This window comes from Symphalangus syndactylus, chromosome 24 (assembly GCF_028878055.3).
Source record: "Symphalangus syndactylus isolate Jambi chromosome 24, NHGRI_mSymSyn1-v2.1_pri, whole genome shotgun sequence".
NCBI lineage: Eukaryota > Metazoa > Chordata > Mammalia > Primates > Hylobatidae > Symphalangus > Symphalangus syndactylus.
The window spans coordinates 14,904,640-14,922,534 of NC_072446.2; the positions used below are offsets into that span (position 1 = coordinate 14,904,640).

The 17,895-nt window shown below is 52.7% G+C and overlaps 1 protein-coding gene across 3 annotated transcripts; it reads left to right on the top strand.

Annotated features, from left to right (window-relative positions):
* The first annotated feature begins 595 nt into the window (after nucleotides 1-595).
* On the top strand, nucleotides 596-17,537 carry ZBP1 (Z-DNA binding protein 1). 3 transcript variants are annotated; one of them, XM_055266013.2, is made up of 8 exons: nucleotides 596-875; nucleotides 4,646-4,870; nucleotides 5,526-5,594; nucleotides 6,046-6,219; nucleotides 7,767-7,934; nucleotides 9,176-9,379; nucleotides 10,748-10,966; nucleotides 16,354-17,537. In XM_055266013.2, exons 1-8 carry the CDS (start codon nucleotides 842-844, stop codon nucleotides 16,548-16,550), a joined length of 1,290 nt encoding a protein of 429 aa, XP_055121988.2. In that variant the 5' UTR covers nucleotides 596-841; the 3' UTR covers nucleotides 16,551-17,537. The 3 variants fall into 3 exon arrangements, with proteins under 3 accessions (XP_055121988.2, XP_055121989.2, XP_055121990.2); XM_055266014.2 differs by having other exon boundaries at nucleotides 602-875; nucleotides 7,770-7,934; XM_055266015.2 differs by lacking the exon at nucleotides 4,646-4,870 and having other exon boundaries at nucleotides 622-875.
* The last annotated feature ends 358 nt before the right edge of the window (nucleotides 17,538-17,895 follow it).

Sequence of the window (17,895 nt, forward strand, 5' to 3'; positions counted from 1 at the left end):
GCCAAGGCAGGGAGATCGCTTGAGCCCAGGAGTTTGAGACCAACCTGGGCAACATGATGAAACCCCATCTCTACAGAAAATACAAAAATTAGCCGGGCATGGTGGTCTAGGCCTGTGGTCCCAGCTACTAGGGAGGCTGAGAGGTGGGACGATCGCTGGAGTCCGGGAGGTGGAGGCTGCCATGAGCCATGATCACGCCACTGCACTCCAGCCTGGATGACAGAAACCCTGTCTCAAAAACAAACAAAAACACAGAAACCAGGAAACCAGCCCCAGCTCCTGACATCATCAGAGTGATGCCACGCCCTGACATCACCCCTCCAGGTGGTGAATGCTCTTTTTTTTTATTTTTATTTTTTTCAATTCTCTGATGCTGATTCAGAAAATAAAAATGTAGAGGTCCAGGTGGGCTGTGCCTGGAACGGGGAAGGTGAGGGAAGTCCTCTGTCTCAAAGGCCTCTTCGGAGGACGCTCTGGTCTTGCCAAGTTTACAGCTCCTCCCTGTCAATATCAAGTCAGGGCCCCAACTCTGTCTTGCTCATCCACGTGGCTTCCACTTTTTTTTTTTCTTTCAAAAGACAAACAGAGAAGTTTCATTTTCTTTTTCTCCTGAAACCTAATCTGGCCGGCCTGGCTAGGCGTCTATTTCCGGGCTGTAAACAGCTGACACCTGCCCGGTGGAAGCTGGCATCCCTTCCCTTGTGGGTTCAGAGCTGCAAGAAGTACCAGGCTCGGCCACTTGAGAAGCCCCAGCCTCGACCTAGCCCACCCTCTCAAGGCCACAGTGCAGAAGCCTGCACCACCTGCCAAGTCTCTCCGGCTCCTTGCAGCTGCCGTCAGCATGGCCCAGGCTCCTGCTGACCCGGACAGAGAAGGTACAGTACTTCTTCCTTCCAAGGACCAGCGGTAGCTCCTGGGATGAGATTTCCATTTCTCTTTCTTCCTGTTTTGCTTGGTCCAGATCATGATGACAATAGCAGTATCCTAAAGAATAGCAGACCAGCTAGGCGTGGTGGCTCACGCCTGTAATCCCAGCACTTTGGGAGGCGAGGTAGGTGGACTGTTTGAGCTCAGGAGTTTGACACCAGCCTGGCCAACATGGCGAAACCCCATCTCTACTAAAAATACAAAAATTAACTGGGCATGGTGGCGCATGCCTGTGATCCCAGCTACTCGGGAGGCTGAGGCTGGAGAATCGCTTGAACCCGGGAGGCGGAGGTTGTAGTGAGCTGAGATGGCACCACTGCACCCCAGCCTGGGTGACTGAGTGAGATTCCGTCTCAGAAAAAAAAAAAAAAAAAAAAGAAAGGGACAGCATAGCCATCCTCCTTCGACAGCTGACTATGCCCCAGGCACCTCGAAACATGCTTTCCAAGCATTTCCTGATGGCCTGCAGGGACAAGTGCCATGTCATTCCCATTTTATAGATAACTGAGGCCCTGAGAGGTGAAATGACACTGTGGCGAGCGCTGGTGCTAGCGTCTGAACACCCATGTCACAGTCATAGCGAGAACAAAGTGGTTTGCTTTGATGAGATACGTGTGCGCCTTTGTTCCCCCTTGTTGTATTCTTTCCCCAACTAACACTTCATTCATTCTATTCCTAGAAGAGTTGCAATGAAAGCCAATAGCGTATCGAATAATTGCTGTTCTCTAGGGTCTCCACTAAGCGCTGTAGACTGTAGGTGAAGTGTGGTTTTGCGGTCTGGGGGATGGGTTTGTTTTGTTTTTAGTCCTCACCACAATCTTTGAAGTAGTTATTATTGTCTCCATTTCACAGAAGGGGAACCTGAAGCCGGGAGGAGGTCACATAGCTAGTAGTTGGCAGGGCTGGGAGCTCAACCCAGGAAATCAGCCAGCAGAATTTTAAAAAACCAACCCAGACTGTGCCCCTAGAGGGCTAATATCAGGGTGTGGCCCAGGAGCCGGGCTGGCCACTGAGTTCCTGTGATGCTTCCTGTTCCGGGACTCACGGGTGCTGACAGAGGTTCCGGACTCAGCCCTCGCTGGCTTTTCTTGTCTTCTTCCCCAGTTGATTTTCCTTTTGTGACCAAATTGTTGCCTATACCTGCTCCATTTTACAATTTCCCATTTTCAGACACAGTAGCCTGGGACTCAGCGGTCGAGGCCAGCCCAGGGCCCGTGCTTGTCCTGCATCCACGCCTCTGACCCCATCTCCTCTGGGGTCCGTGGAGCCAAGGCACTGACTCCCTAGGGTCAGCCTTCCAGAATCAAAACTCTGCGGCAGGGCGCAGTGGCTCACACCTATAATCCCAGCACTTTGGGAGGCCGAGTTGTGGGGATCACCCAAGGTCAGGAGTTCGACACCAGCCTGGCCAACAAGGGGAAACCCTGTCTCTACTAAAAATACAAAAATCAGCTGGGTGTAGTGGCACGTGCCTGTAATCCCAGCTATTTGAGAGGCTGAGGCAAGAGAATTGCTTGAACCCAGGAAGTGGATGTTGCAGTGAGCCGAGATCACACCACTGCAGCCTCAGCCTGGGCAACAAGAACAAAACTCCATCTCAAAAAAAAAAAAAAAAAAATTCTGCGAGACAAGGCGAAGTCAGGTGTGAAGTCAGGCGCATGGGGGTGCTGCTGGCTGCTGGTGGGGGAGTTCAGTGGGTGCAGGAGTGGGGATTCCCAGGTCTTCTCATTGCTCTTCATCTGCACACGGCAAGCCTGTCAGCTTTGTAACCATCAGGGCGAGGCACAAACTGATTCTTCCCTCCCCTACGAGTGCTGTGACCAAGGAACCCTGGGCAAACCTGGAGAATCCTCTGAACAGGAAAGAAAGCCCAGATGACAAAGGACTGAGTCACCGTCCTGGAAGGGGAACTCAGATCTTTCCAAGAAGGGCTCTCCAACGCACTGCCCTTGGGTTCCTTGAAGCAGAAGCTTCCTGGTGACAGGTGGGGCCCCCGCCCACAGTGGCTCTCCCAGGCTGCTGGCTGCCAGGCGCTGCCCATACCCTGTGTCTGCCCCAGCCTCATCTCCAGGCAGGGCAGCTGGCTTTGATTTTTTAATTATTGTGTGAGCTAATGGCTTTGATTTTTAAGAGCTGCCTCAGGAGGAGCAGGGGTCATTTGGAGAATTCCTCCTTGAATCTCTTGGGGTCCTGCTTAGTCCTCATTAAACGCAGTCCAGGAAACAGCAGCACATGCCAAATGGCCAAGGAGAAGCTGCCCGGGCCCTGCCTGGGGTCTACTGGGTAAACGTCTGTCCCTAGAGACAGACACTCACTCATTCAGTCCTTTTTTTTTTTTTTCCCAGAGATGGGGTCTTGCCCAGGCTGGAGTGCAGTGGTGCATTCATAGCTCACTAGCTGCAACCTCCTAGATTCAAGCAATCCTCCCATTTTAGCCTCTTGAGCATCTGGGACTACAGGCACGTGCCATCGTACCTACCTGATTTTTTTCTTTTTTTGTAGAGATGGGGGTCTCACTATGTTGCCCAGGCTGGTCTAGAACTCCTGGCCTCTAGGGGTCCTCCCATCTCAGCCTCCTGACATGCTAGGATTACAAGTGTGAGCCACCACTCCTGGCCCCATTCATTCATTCATTCACTCAGTCACTCTTACATTCAACTGCCATTTCCTGAGCACCTACTCTGTGCCCAGCACTGTGCTAAATGCTGAAGGTACAACAGTGAGCCATGCAAGCACAGCGGGGGACACTAGCGGACGTTCTGCAGGGGACCCACACACAAGTAGCATCCCAGCCACTCTGGGACACAGGGACAGGCTCTCCCAAGGAAGTGGGGCATCTGAGGAGGCCTGGAGGTTGAGTAGACATCATACAGGTTGGGGCGTGAGGGAAGGGTGTTCCTGGCAGCAGGAACAGTGTGCGCAAAGGGGCTGGGGTGAGTGGGGCTGAAGGGAGCACAGACAGGCCAACACTTGGAGGGAAGTTGGGGGCAGGTGCAGGCCAAGCTGGGTGGTTGGCAGAGCCAGATCTGGAGGATACCCGGCTGGAGCTGGTGGGCCAACGGGAAGCCTATCACTGCACCTAGGAGATGGTGAAGAGGAAGGGGGTGGTGCCAGCAGAAAAGAGAGGAGTGGGGGGATTCCAGAGAATCCGGGAATGGCATTTCCAGGGCTCCATGACTGGGCACTGGGGGAAAGGTCTGTTTCTGATGTCTGGTCGGTCTCTGGCTTGGATGGATATGGCGCCATGGATGGATGGTGAGCCGACAGGAAGGGATTCCCAGGGAGGATGGCGATGGGCATCAGGTACACCCAGGCAGGCGTCCCAGGCAGAACTTGCCTTTGTGCTCCCAGGTCCCCCTGCCTCCCTCTGGCTCCGTCCTTCTGCCCTCTACTCCCCTCTGCCCTGAGGACACCTGAGAGCTGAGGAAATCCACTGCCCTCTGAAACCCACACCCAGGGAGAGCACAGGCGGGGCGGCACCTCCTCTGGCCACCAGGCTGCCCAGCCAAGGCCGTTTCTGATCAGCCTGCATGCCTCTCTCTGGGCAGGGGCAGCTGCCCTGCTCTTAGGGGGCATCTGCTGGGGTCCTTGCCCTTTCCTCTGCCCTGGACCCCTCTCAAAAAGGGGCCTATGTGCCTCCTGGAGCCTTCAGCCTGGGCTCAACTGTGGGGACCCGGCAGACTCAGTTCCTCTCTCTGTCCCCCGCTCGCTCCCCCAGGCCACCTTGAACAGAGGATCCTGCAGGTGCTGACAGAGGCTGGCTCCCCGGTGAAACTTGCCCAGCTGGTGAAGGAATGCCAAGCGCCCAAGAGGGAGCTCAACCAAGTCCTCTACCGAATGAAAAAGCAGCTGAAAGTCTCCCTCACAGCTCCTGCCACCTGGTGCTTGGGCGGGACTGATCCTGAAGGCGAGGGTCCTGCAGAGCTGGCCTTGCACAGCCCTGGTAACTGCCACCCCGGGGAGGCGGGTCTGACCCAGCAGGGACCATCCTGGCAATGGACAAGCACAGATTTGAGCCTGGGTTTGAATCTGAGCTCTGCCACCTGGGAGCTCACAGGTTTCCTCTCTGTGCCTTGGTTTCTTTTTCTGGTTGATGGAGCTCACAGCAGGGGTGCTTGGTGGGGGTTGCTGAGAGGAGGCCCTGTGTCAGGCTCAGCCCAGCCCTGCATACAGGAAGTACTAGGCAGAACACTAACAATTATAATAGAAAATCATCACGATGGAAACAGCAATGACGCGATGGTCCTAATCACAGAACACATGCAGTCCCACCAGCCCCCCTTTTCTAGCTTTACAGCCCACAGCCAGAAAGAGCTGCCATTTATCATGCACTTAAGCTGGGCACTGTTTTGGGGTTCACCCAGCCCTCACACAACCCCAGGAGGCAAAGGAGGCTGAGCCCCAGAGAAGTTAATCAGCAGGAAACCGCAGCTGCCAGGGTGCAGGCAGGATTTGAAGTCAAGTGTGTTTAACTCTGGAGTCTGAGTTTGCAATTACCGGCATTGCCACTCACCCCTAGGGAGCTGCCCACCTTTGTGGGTGGGGGCCTGGTGCGGTCTCCTGTCCCCAACCCCTCTGACCCATCTTTCTTTCTCCAGCCAAGAGGACCCAGCAATATTCAGCTACAATTCCAGAGGCCCCTGGCCCTCAGTTCAGCCAACAACGGGGTAAGTCGTTGCATGTCCCTTCAGCTCCCGGGACACAGGATCCCAATCCCCAGGAACCCCAGGTCCTCCTTGAGGGTACAAGATCTCACCAGTGTTCAGGGGCCCTGTCCCACCCACCAGGCGGCTCCCACACAGTATTCAGAGCTAAGACCCAGCCCTCACAGCGGGAGAATCTGAATGGCTGAGCAGTGATTTCTCTAGTCAGACAATAGCTGACCCTCACCATGCACCCGCCATGTGCCAGGCCCAGTGCACAGCACTCTGTGCACATCCCCCACCCTCAGAGCACCTCTGCGGTGTGTCATTATGACGCCGTTATCGTGACACCCATTTTACAGATGAGGAAACCAGGCCTCGAGGGGCCGGGTCCAGGGCCACACAGCTAGGAAGCGGTGGGGCAGATGCAAACCCCAGGATTCCTCCCTAACCACCTGGCCATCCTGCCTCCTAGAGGAAGACATCTACAGGTTTCTCAAAGACAATGGTCCCCAGAGGGCCCTGGTCATCGCCCAGGCACTGGGAATGAGGACAGCAAAAGATGTGAACCGAGACTTGTACAGGATGAAGAGCAGGCACCTTCTGGACGTGGATGAGCAGTCCAAAGCATGGACGATTTACCGCCCAGGTAGGTGCCTGGCTGCCTGCACCTGGGCTGCAGAGGGAAACCATGACACTAGCGCTTGGTCTTTGCTGGGTGCTCTGCTGAGCAGCTCACCAGAAACTGCTAGAAGCTTCTGGGGGTCCTACTGACAATTCACTGCAAGGGCTTCCAGGAGGAAGGGGTGTGCTGGCAGGATTAACCAGGGATGGCTTTTTGGAGGCGTAGCCCAAGGGCTACAGTTGCAGAAGGCCAGTAAATGGGATGGAGGTGGCCCATTCCCAGTGTTCTCAGCTCTGGGGTGCAGGGATCAGTCTGAGTTTGGGAATAGTTTTCTTTGAACACTTTGCCCAAGTTGGGTTTAAAAGTTGGCAGAAGAGAAGGCAAGACTAGGCTCGGACCCCTACCGGGTGGAGCCCCAGGGTCAGCTTCCCCGTGAGATCCAGCAGGCACAGAGGGCCAAGATCCAATAGGTGCATGGCACTCTTAGGGGTCCTCGAAAATGTTTTAATTTTAATTTCATTTAAAATCAGAAGAATGAATACTATAATAATAATGAATATCTAAAAATGGGCCAGGCACGGTCACTCACGCCTGTAATCCTAGCACTTTGGGAGGCTGAGGCAGGCAGATCACCTCAGGTCAGGAGTGACCAGTCTGGCCAACATGGCGAAACCCTTCTCTACTAAAAATACAAAAATTAGCCAGGTGTGGTGGCAGGTGCCTGTAATCCTAGCTACTCGGGAGGCTGAGGTAAGAGAATAGCTTGAACCTAGGAGGCAGAGGTTGCACTGAGCTGAGATTGCGCCATTGCACTCCAGCCTGGGCAACAAAAGCGAAACTCTGTCTCAAAAAAAAAAAAAAAAAACAAATAAATAAAATTAAATTTAAAAATCCAGTCTGGGTTATCCTTGCCCTACAATGTAATTTAAATAGTTGTGTATAGGGGAAGGGCCCACAAAGGCACAGGAGCCGAGACCCCAGAGGGTGCTGATGGGCCCCACACAGTCTGGGCAGGTGCCTGCCTCGACCCCAGCGGGGCTGACTCTGCTACTCACGACGGGTGCCCGAGGGGGTCTCAGCATCCTAGGGCTGCTGTGAGAAAGGAATAACGCGTGACAGCCAAAACACTAGTGACAAATTCAAATATTTAAAATGTCATGAGAGCCCAACACAACCGATCTGGCCCGATGGGCTGCTGTCTCTCAGCCACTACTCAAGGGAGAAGGGCAATGGTGCAGGTGCTCGGGGGTCTGGGCTGTGGCTGTCCTCCAGGGATAGCAGTGTGGGGCCCCTGCGGTCCTCCCAGCCAGCAATCATGGCGGCCCGGCCATGGGGCAGCAAAGGACACAGGTAGGGTGACTCACAGTGGCTATTTTCAAGCAAGGCTCCCTCTGAGGTACCTGTGGTGTCTGTTAAACACCCAGCTCTGGCCTCCCACTTGGCCCTACTGACTCAGAACGCCCAGGGTATTTTAACAAGCTCCCCAGGAGAATTTGGTGCTGCCGACTGGCATTGGGAACCCCTGACCCATAGAGAGGGGCGAAGGGATAGAGTTGAATATCATTTTGCAGAAGATTCTGGAAGAAGAGCAGAGTCGGTCTCAATTATTCACCAGCACAATCCAATCAACATGATCTGCCAGAATGGACCCAATAGCCGGATTTCCATTGCAAACTCCAAAGCCATCCAGATTGGACATGGGAACATCATTACAAGACAGACAGTCTCCGGGGAGGACGGTGAGTCACCCGAGAGAGCCCGGGGAGGGGACCTCAGTGGGAGGCCACCTGATCCACTGGGTGGGGGCAAAGGGTAGGGATGGGGAGTGGGGGGATTCAGCCCTCCAAGGGGAAAGGGTTGCTTCCAGATCCCCACAGTCCACCTTTATGGCCGTCCTGAGAATGAGGACACCTGGATCAAAGCTCTCCTGATTTCCCTGTGCTCTGATACCTTCTACTTCATTTTTAAATTTAATTTAATTTTTATTTTTCTAATAAAATTTTAAAATTAAGATGGGGTATCTCTGTGTTGCGCCTGACCTTATGCCTCATTTTCAATGGGGTCCGGTGTTTTTCATGAGAAACAACTCAACCTCCTCTCCCTCCGTGGAATGCTACAGGGGAGGTTATTGTAGTACGGTATTTGTTCTGAGACACGCTACTTTCCCCCACATTTTAACAGGCTGGAAACTGGGGTGCATCTCACCACCTGTGGCATCCTAGTTTGGATGAAATGCGGTGTTGCACTTAGAGCACTTACCCTGTGCCGGGCACTGTGGCAAGAGGGGACAGAGCCACGTGTCAGCCCAGCCTTGTCACCTGTGAGTGACAGCATCAGCCCCAAAGTCAGGACACTCCTTGTAACCTTGGGAGAACCTTTCCCCACTGTCAGCCTCAGTTTCCCCAGTTGTGAAATGAGGAACTTTGTTCTAGAATCTAGATCATGGTTTCCCTAGCTTTAATTCTCTGAGCCCCACCTTCCTGATTCTGGCCATACCCACGTCTGATTATTTAATTAATGTTGTTGAGTAGTGCACCTTTTTAAAAAGTTATTTTAAAACAATTTTATAGTATTATTTTAAGTGAAAACCATGAAAATCACCGTAAAAATAAACGTTGTCCCTGGCAGTTAAAACACTGCGGGAGGCTCTGAGCCTTTGGTGTTAGCACTGAAGGAGACTTTGTCCTCATGAGGTGGGAAGGCTCAGGAGTGACTGGGAATCAGAACGAGGAGCTCATTGTTTGGGTTTGTGAGTGTCCCTGCAACACCCAGTACCAGCCCCGGTCCTGAGAACCCAGGGAGCCCCAAAATGAGCTATTCCGCCAGGTCCTCTTGCTCTCTAAGCCGGAGCCTGAAGTCTTCGGACCCCAGTTCGATGGTGTCTAGGAAGAATTCAGAGGACAGGAATGTGTGTGGTGGTGAGGGGAGGGAAGAAGCCTGCAGTAATCTCCAGTCAGGCTGTGCCACTGTTCCCTGCCAGGTTCCACCGGTCCCTGCCACCTCCCTTCAATGGCACCAGGTGATTCCTCAACTCGGAGGATCCCGGTTAATCCCTGGGGCCCCCAGGACATCCACATGGAGCGGTCCATACTCAAACGGGTGCAGCTGGGACACAGCAATGAGATGAGGCTTCACGGCGTCCCGTCCGAGGGCCCTGCCCACAGCCCTCCTGGCAGCCCCCCAGGTAACTGGCATCTAGAGGCCAGACCCAACCCTGCCACCCCGTGGGTCCTCACTGGAAGGAACTGGAGCCAGAATCTTTGTGGGGAGAGAAGCATGATGGGAAATTCCTTTCCTTCCACAGGGCGGCTGAACCAGAGTAGAGCAGGTGGGGCTTTTAAAGCTAGCACTCTAGGCTGGGCACGGGGGCTCACACCTGAAATCTTAGCACTTTGGGAAGCCAAAGTGGGTGGATCACCTGAGGTCAGGAGTTCGAGACCAATCTGACCAATATGGTGAAACCCTGTCTCTACCAAAAATACACACACAAAAAATTAACTGGGCATGGTGGCATGTGCCTGTAGTCCTAGCCACTCGGAAGGCTGAGGTAGGAGAACTGCTTGAACCTGGGAGGCAGAGGTTGCAGTAAACGGAGATCACACCACTGCACTCCAGTCTGGGTGACAGAGTGAGACTCCATCTCAATAAATAAATAAATAAAATAAAGCTAGCACTCTGGATCCCCTTCCCCTACGACTGACTGCAGGAAACCTCAGTTTCCTCATTTGTAAAATGGACAGAGAAGCAGAGGCTGAGCCAGCTGGAGCAGGGTGGTGGTTTGAGACTGCAATGGTGTTTAGGGAGGATGGAAGACAGGTGCCCTACTAGGTGCTGTGGCTGCAGTGACCAGAGGGCCCCGGGCAGAGGCCTCCCCCGCACTGGGAATGCAGAGATGGGCTGGGGGAGAGAACCAGCAGAGAAGCCAGAGAGGGAGGAGGAAAGCAGAGGCCCTGGGAAAGGTGTCTCCAGAGAGAGGCCAGGCTGGCGGGGCCAAGGAAGCATCTGTGGGGTTCAGGGACAGGGGTCGTGGTAACATTGCGGGGGTGGTTTCTGGGAACTAGGGAGCAGAAGGGGTCTGGGGAGTGGTGGAGGTGAGACTCAGTGTGGATGATTCTTCAGAAGTTTGGGTGGGAAAGGGGAGAGCCAGATGGCAGGGGCTGGGGCCAGGCTGGGACCCCCCATAAGATTTCAACCAAAAGTGGGGGCCAGTGTTCCAGTGCAGTGGGAAGCAGGAAGCAGAGGAGAGAGGAGCTGAATCCCAGAGGAAGACACTGACGTCCAGATCAGCTGGGCGGGATCAGTGGGGCAGACCCACTGCGGGATCAGTGGGGCAGAAAGACGCTTCCCAGACAGCGCAACAGCACGAGTGGAGGTGTGGCGGGCGGAGGTGTGGCGGGCGCGGGTGTGGCCGGCAGGCACAGGCTGTGCGCCTGGGATGGTGTGGGCCACTGGTGGGAGGTCTGGGGAGGAGGGTGAGCCAGGCTGGGGATCAGGGTTCCCGGCCACTGTCCAGCTGCTCCTGGCTCCAGGCCTCTCTCCCTTTGACCCACAGTCTCTGCCACTGCTGCCGGCCCAGAAGCTTCGTTTGAAGCAAGAATGCCCAGTCCAGGAACTCACCCCGAGGGGGATGCTGCCCAGAGAATCCACATGAAATCGTGCTTTCTCAAGGATGCCACCATCGGCAACAGCAACAAAATGTCTATCAGCCCAGGGGTGGCTGGCCCAGGAGGAGTCGCAGGGTCTGGAGAAGGGGAGCCAGGGGAAGACGCAGGTGAGCTTGGGGGGGCAGAGTGGACCCCTGTGTGTTCTCTCTCCCCACCTTCCACTCATTCATTCATTCATTCTCATCGATCGTTCGCTAATCTCTGGTTTCCCGGAGTCTGGAGGCAGCGCCCACCCATAGCGAGAAGCAGCAGCTCTGGAGTCACAGCTTCGAGGCTCCGTCCTCCTAGTGGAGGGACCCACCCAAGTCACTTCACCCAGGAGCCTCTGTCTCCTTAACTGTCAAGTGGGATGGCAAGAATAGCCTGAAGCAACTCCTACAGTGGTTGCAAGACTGGGGTAAAATCTGAAGGCAGAGCTCAGCCCTGCACCAGCCCTGCCAGCATTCAGGAGATAGGAGTGTTATTGTCTCATCATTGTTGTCATGATTGTTTTGGGCCCAAGAGAGGTGCTGGGTTGCCATGCAAATGAGGTTCTGCATCAGGGCACAGGCTGACCTGCCGCAGTGGAGATGCCACATGTGGCGGCCCCGCCTACTTGAAGCCCAAGTCTCATGTCCAGGCGAGGGTAGCAGATCAGGGTTTCTTTTACCTCTGTGCTGAGTCGTCCCTTGGGCTCCATCCTCGTCTGTGGGGTTGAACTTAGCACCAGCAAGCAGAGGGGCAAGAGAGGGTACAGAGAGCAGCTGTTGTCTTTGACCAAGCCCACCCACTGCATCTGTGCTGTTCTGAGGGCCTGCACTTAGCCACGGGGGGTCTGGGAAGTGCCGCCTGTGTCAAGGCAGTCTAAGCCCAGCAGAGACTCAGGGGAGGGGGCTCCACTGCCAACAGGAAGAGGGGAGAGGGGAAACCAGTGCGGTTCACCGTCCCAGCCACAGTTCGGTCCCTGGAAGCTGCACAGGCTGGTTGCAGGGCCTGAGGATCCCAACTCTGCAGAAGGGAGCTCGGGGCCTTGGGTGGGGGCAGCTGGAGAGTCGGGCAGGTCCATGCAAGGTGGGGAGGGCCAGGGCAGGTGTACTTGGTGGGTGGAACCGTGTGGACAATGGCCTAGAGGTGAGGACATGACGGTGTGGGAACCCACAGGGGTTGTGACCTAAGCGTGGAGAGCAGAGCCAGGGCCTGGCTCCAGGCTGCAGCTGATGCTAAGGCAATTGGGAGCCACGGCGGCCCTTGAGCAGGAGAGGGGCAGGATGAGATTTTTGCCTCCCATGTGAAGAAAGAATTAGAAGGAGGATTTCCGCTCCTACCCTTTTGGGATCTGGAATAAGGGATCACACCCAATCCCACCAGTGGGGAGAAAATGTGGATTCATGGAATCTGGAGGATTGGCCGGCATCTACCCTCCAGTGCCTGAAGGCCCAGGGCATGCATGTCCTGGAAGTCCAGAGGGCCTCCTCACCCCAAGGGCCGTGTCCTTGCTGTCCCAGCATACTGAGGACACCCTGGCCCCACGTGTCTTCAAACTCTCCCTCCAGGACCCCTAGGAGCCCCATGCACATGTGACACCTGTGGAATGGGGACCGGGAGCGCATTCCTCAGGACCCAGGCCATGAGCATCTGGGAGCACCGACTCCCTTCCAGCAGCAAAGGGTGTCTCTGAAACCTCCAAGGCCACTGGGAACCCCTAGGAGGGCATGTGCCACCAGCCCTCCATCCCCCATCCGGCTTAGGACCCCACAGCACGGGCCATCTGCAGAGCCCTGGAGGTCTCAAGCCAGACCGTTGAAGACTCCTCTTTCTGGAAAGAACACAGCTCTGTGTTTTTAAAAAATGGCCACACTTCTGGGCATGGTGGCTCACGCCTATAATCCCAGCACTTTGGGAGGCCAAGGCGGGTGGATCACAAGGTCAGGAGATCAAGACCATCCTGGCTAACACGGTGAAACCCCGTCTCTACTAAAAAATACAAAAAATTAGCCGGCCATGGTGGTGGGCACCTGTAGTCCCAGCTACTTGGGAGGCTGAGGCAGGAGAATGGCGTGAACCTGGGAGGCGGAGCTTGCAGTGAGCCAAGATCACGCCACTGCACTCCAGCCTGGGTGACAGAACGAGACTCTGTCTCAAAAAAAAAAAAAAAAAAAAATGGCCACACTCCCAGATTTGTCCTGCAACATCCTGACATTCTTCCCTGAGGTTCCAGCAGAGGAGCCAATGACATCTTTGCCTCTTGCCCTGACCCACCCACCTCTCTTTGTCCCCAAGAGACATCAATAGGCATGGCTCAGAGATATTATGGGTGAGACCACCCCAATAAAGCAAGTCATGCAAATTTTTGATTTCCCAGTGCATATACAAGTTATATTCACACGATGCTCTAGTCTATTAGGTGTGCACTCAATCACGTTATATCTAAAAAACGATATACATACCTTAACTTTAAAATACTTTATTGCTAAAAATGCTAACCATCACCTGTCTTCTGCCAGTCATCATCTCTATGCTGGTGGAGGTCTTGCCTAGATGTTGATGGCTGCTGACTGATCAGGGTGGCAGTTGCTGAAGGTGGAGGCAGCTGTGGCAATTTCTTAAAATAAAGCAACAATGAAGTTCGCTGCAGCAATGGATTCTTCTTTCATGAAAGCTTTCTCTGTAGCATGCAATGCTGTTTGATGGCATTTTACTCATACTAGAACTTCTTTCAAAAACGCAACCAAGACTCCCCAACCCTGCTGCTGTTTTACCAACTAGGTTTATATAACAGTCTAAATCCTTTGTTGTCATTTCAACAATGTTCGCAGTATCTTCACCAGGAATAGATCCCATCTCAAGAAACCACTTTCTTTGCTCATCCGTAAGAAGCAACTCATCTGTTCAAGCTTTCTCATGAGATCGTAACAATTCAGTCCCATCTTCATATTCCACTTCTAATTCAAGTTTTCCTGCTATTTCCACCACATCTGCAGTTGCTGCCTTCACTGAAGTCTTAAACCCCTCAAAGTCGTTCATGAAAGTTGGAATCAACTTCTTCCAGACTCCTGTGAATGTTGATAGTTTGACCTCCTCCCATGAATCACAAATGTTCTTAATGGCATGTAGATTGGTGATCTTTTCCAGAAGATTTTCAACTTACTTTGCCCAGATCCATCTGAGGAATCACTCTGCATTGCACTTATGCCCTTATAAAATGTATTTATTGAAGAATAAGAAGTGAATGTTGAAGTTACTCCTTAATCCATGGGCTGCAGAATGGATGCTGTGCTAGCAGGCATGAAAACAATGTTAATCTTTTTTACATCTCCATCAGAGCCCTTGGATGAACATGTGCATTGTCAACGAGCAGAAAAAGAAAACAAAAACAAAAACAAAAAACATTTTTTTTTTCTGGCCCTCAACCCAGGATCCTGAACACCCAGCTACTGTGGTATGGACAATGAGCAGTAAAATGTTCAAAGGAATTTTTTTCTTCTAAGCAGTAAGTCTCAATGCTAGGCTTAAAATATTCGGTAAACCATGCTATAAACAGGTGCTGTCATCTAGCTTCGTTGCTTCATTCATAGAACACAGGCAGAGTCGATTTAGCATCATTCTTAAGGGCCCTAGAATTTCCAAAATGGTAATTGAGGAGAGGCTTCAGCTGAAAGTCACCAGCTACATTAGTCTCCAACAAGAAAGCCTGTCCCCTTTGAAGCTTTGAAGCCAGGCATTGACATCTCCTTTCGAGCTATGAAAGTTCTAGATGACATCTTTTTTCAATAGAAGGCTGTTTCATCTACATTGAGAACCTGCTTGTCATGTAGTCACGCTCATCAATGATCTTGGCTAGAGCTTCCGGGTAACCTGCTGCAGCAGCTTCTCCATCAGCACTTGCTGCTTCACCTTGCACTTGCATGTTATGGGGACGGCTTCTTTCCTTAAACCTCATGAACCAACCTCTGCTCACTTCCAACTTTTCTTCTGCAGCTTCCTCACCTCTCTCAGCCTTTAGAATTGAATAGAGCAAGGGCCTTGCCCTAGACGAGGCTTAGGCTTAAGAGACTGTTGTAGCTGGCTCGATCCTCTATCCAGACCACTAAAACTTTCTCCACACTAGCCACAAGGCTGGTTCACTTTCTCATCACTCATGTGTTTGCTGAAGTAGCACTTTTAATATCCTTCAAGACCTTTTCCTTTGTCTTCACAATTTGGCTAACTTTTGACCTAGCTTTCAACTTGTCTTAGCTTTGGACATGCCTCCCTCACCAAGCTTAATCATTTCTCACTTTTGATTTAAAGTGAGAGACGTGCAACTCTTCCTTTCACTTTAGCACATAGAGTCCATTTGGGGTTATTTATTTATTTATTTTTATTTTTTTTGAGATGGAGTTTTGCTCTTGTTGTCTAGGCTGGAGTGCAATGGCACAATCTAGGCTCACTGCAACCTCCACCTCCCAGGTTCAAGGGATTCTTTTGCCTCAGCCTCCTGGGTAGCTGTGATTACAGACCTGTACCACCACGCCTGGCTAACTTTGTATTTTTAGTAGAGACGGGGTTTCTCCATGTAGGTCAGGCTGGTCTCGAACTTCCAACCTCAGGTGATCCGCCCGCCTCAGCCTCCCAAAGTGTTGGGATTCCAGGCGTGACCCATGGCGCCTGGCCAATGGGCAGGGTTATGAATTTTCCTAATTTCAATATTGTTGTGTCTCAAGGAATAGGGAGGCCTGAGGAGAGGGAGAGAGAGGAGGAGACGGCTGATCAGTGACAGGTCAGAACACACAGATTTATTAATTAACTTCATCATCTTATACAGGTGATATTTGTGGCACCCCAAAGCAAAGCAATTATAACAGCAACATCAAAGATCACTGGTCACAGATCACCATAACACATATAATCAAAATGAAAAAGCGTGAAATATTGTGAGGATTACCAAAACGTGACGCAGAGACAGGAAGTGAGCATATGCTGCTGGAAAAATTGACACTGATAGACTCGCTTCACGCAGGGTGCCACAAACCTTCAACTCGTGAAAAATAAATGCAATATCTATGAAGTGTAATAAACCAAAGTACAATAAGGTAAAGTGCGATAAAATGAGTCTGCCTGTCACTTCCTCCTTGAGTGGCGGGCGGGACCTTATCCTGAGATGTGTAAGGCCTGGAATGGTTTTTTGTTTTGTTTTGTTTGAGGAAATTGCTAACCAGAGACTGTCAGTGTCAGAGCACGTAGAGCCGTCTTTTGGACTCCCTGGGGGGACTGGGAGAGCCCTGGGATAGGGGCTTTCTGGTGTTATTTCTGCTCCTCCATGTCACTGCTGTGAAACTAGGACAGGACTGGCTACATGATCTGGGGGCCCAGTGCAAAGTGAAAAGGTGGGGCTCCCTGTTCAAGACTTAGTACAAATCTCAAGACAGTACAACAAAGGCTCAAGCTGAGCTCGAAATCCTTCCAAGAGTGGGTCCCTGTGGAAATGCCCAGGCCACGTGCCCACGAAGCTCACCCCCCATCTTCTCTTCCCCAGGTCCTCGTCCGGCAGACACACAATCCAGAAGTCACTTTCCTGGAGACATTGGTCAGCCCGTCACTCACAGCCACTCGAAGCTCACCTCCAAGCTGGAAGCTATGACTCTTGGAAACAGGAGTCACAAAGCTGCAGAAGGCAGCCACTATGTGGATGAAGCCTCACGCGAGGGGAGTTGGCGGGGAGGTGGGATTTAGTGCACAGCCTCACGTGGGGCTTGGACACAGGCTGGGAGTGGGCGCACGCTAGGGAAACTAGCCTGCTGCTCTCTGCATTCCTTAGCGTCTTGTTCGACGTGCTTGCTTGCAGACATAACCTGCATGCGTCAGTTTTGGGGGGATGGACCTGGCATGGGGATGGGTTCAGGCCAGGTCTTTTGATGGCCAGGAGCAGATGACAGGGAGTTGCCTTGGGGAACCTTTGGTGTGCCGAGAGGAGGTGGGTAGATGGGAGTGGGGCTCGGTATCCCAGGCCCAGGGGACTCTCTCCACTCCTTCCTGGGCTCGGGGCATCTGCCTGGAGTTACCCTCCATCATGGCTACCTGCTGTGGTTTGAATGTTGGAGTCCCAACAAAATTCATAACAAAACATAATCCCAGCTGGGGGCAGTGGCTACGCCTGTAATCCCAGCACTTTGGGAGGCCGAGGGGGGCGGATCAGGAGGTCAGGAGATCGAGACCAGCCTTACCAACATGGTGAAACCCCGCCTCTACTAAAAAAAACACAAAAAATTAGCCGGGCTTTGTGGCGGGCGCCTGTAGTCCCAGCTACTCGGAGAGGCTGAGGCAGGAGAATGGCGTGAACCCGGGAGGCGGAGCTTGCAGTGAGCGGAGATTGCGCCACTGCACTCCAGCCTGGGAGACAGAGCGAGACTCCGTCTCAAAAAAAAAAAATAATAAGTAAATAATAAACAAACCCTAATCCCCAGTGCAGTGGTATGAAGAGGTGGGGCCTTTTGGAGGGGATGGAGTCAGGAGGGCGAGTGGGATTAGAGCTCCCATGAAAGGGCTTGAGGGAGTCTGTTAGTCCCACTTGCCTGTCGGCCATGTGAGGATGCAGTAACAAAGTGCCATCGTTAAAGCCGAGACCAACCCCTCATCAGACACTGACTCTGCTGGCACCTTGATCTTGGCCTTCCCAGACCCCAAAACTGTAAGCAATAAATTCCTGTTGTTTATAAATTACCCAGGGTGAGGCATTTTATTATAGCAGCCTGAGCCAACTGAAACACTGCCCCACTCTCTTCTCACTTGAGGTCTGACTTCCTCAAGGCCCATCGTGGCCACCTGACCTCCTTATCACCCGACCTTTCTAGAATCTTCTCTCCTCAGCCTTGATCTCTCAAGATTTTTTAGCTGGACTCCCAAAGAGAAAATTCTTTCCCACCCCGACCCTGGGTCGCCAGGCCCTGGTGGAAGTCATTGGCTGACCCATGGGTCAGGTGACCTCTTCTGGCCAATCAGCAGGGAGTGCTTGTGGATTAGCCCATTTTCACGCTGCTGATAAAGATATACCCAAGACAGGGTAATTTATAGGGAAAAA

Bases quoted from the DNA above. Each gene is read 5' to 3' on its own strand.
- ZBP1 (XM_055266013.2), top strand. From the start codon at position 842: ATGGCCCAGGCTCCTGCTGACCCGGACAGAGAAG. The intron at 4,871-5,525 runs GTAACTGCCACC...TTCTTTCTCCAG, and splicing joins GCTGGCCTTGCACAGCCCTG to CCAAGAGGACCCAGCAATAT. The intron at 10,967-16,353 runs GTGAGCTTGGGG...TCTCTTCCCCAG, and splicing joins GGAGCCAGGGGAAGACGCAG to GTCCTCGTCCGGCAGACACA.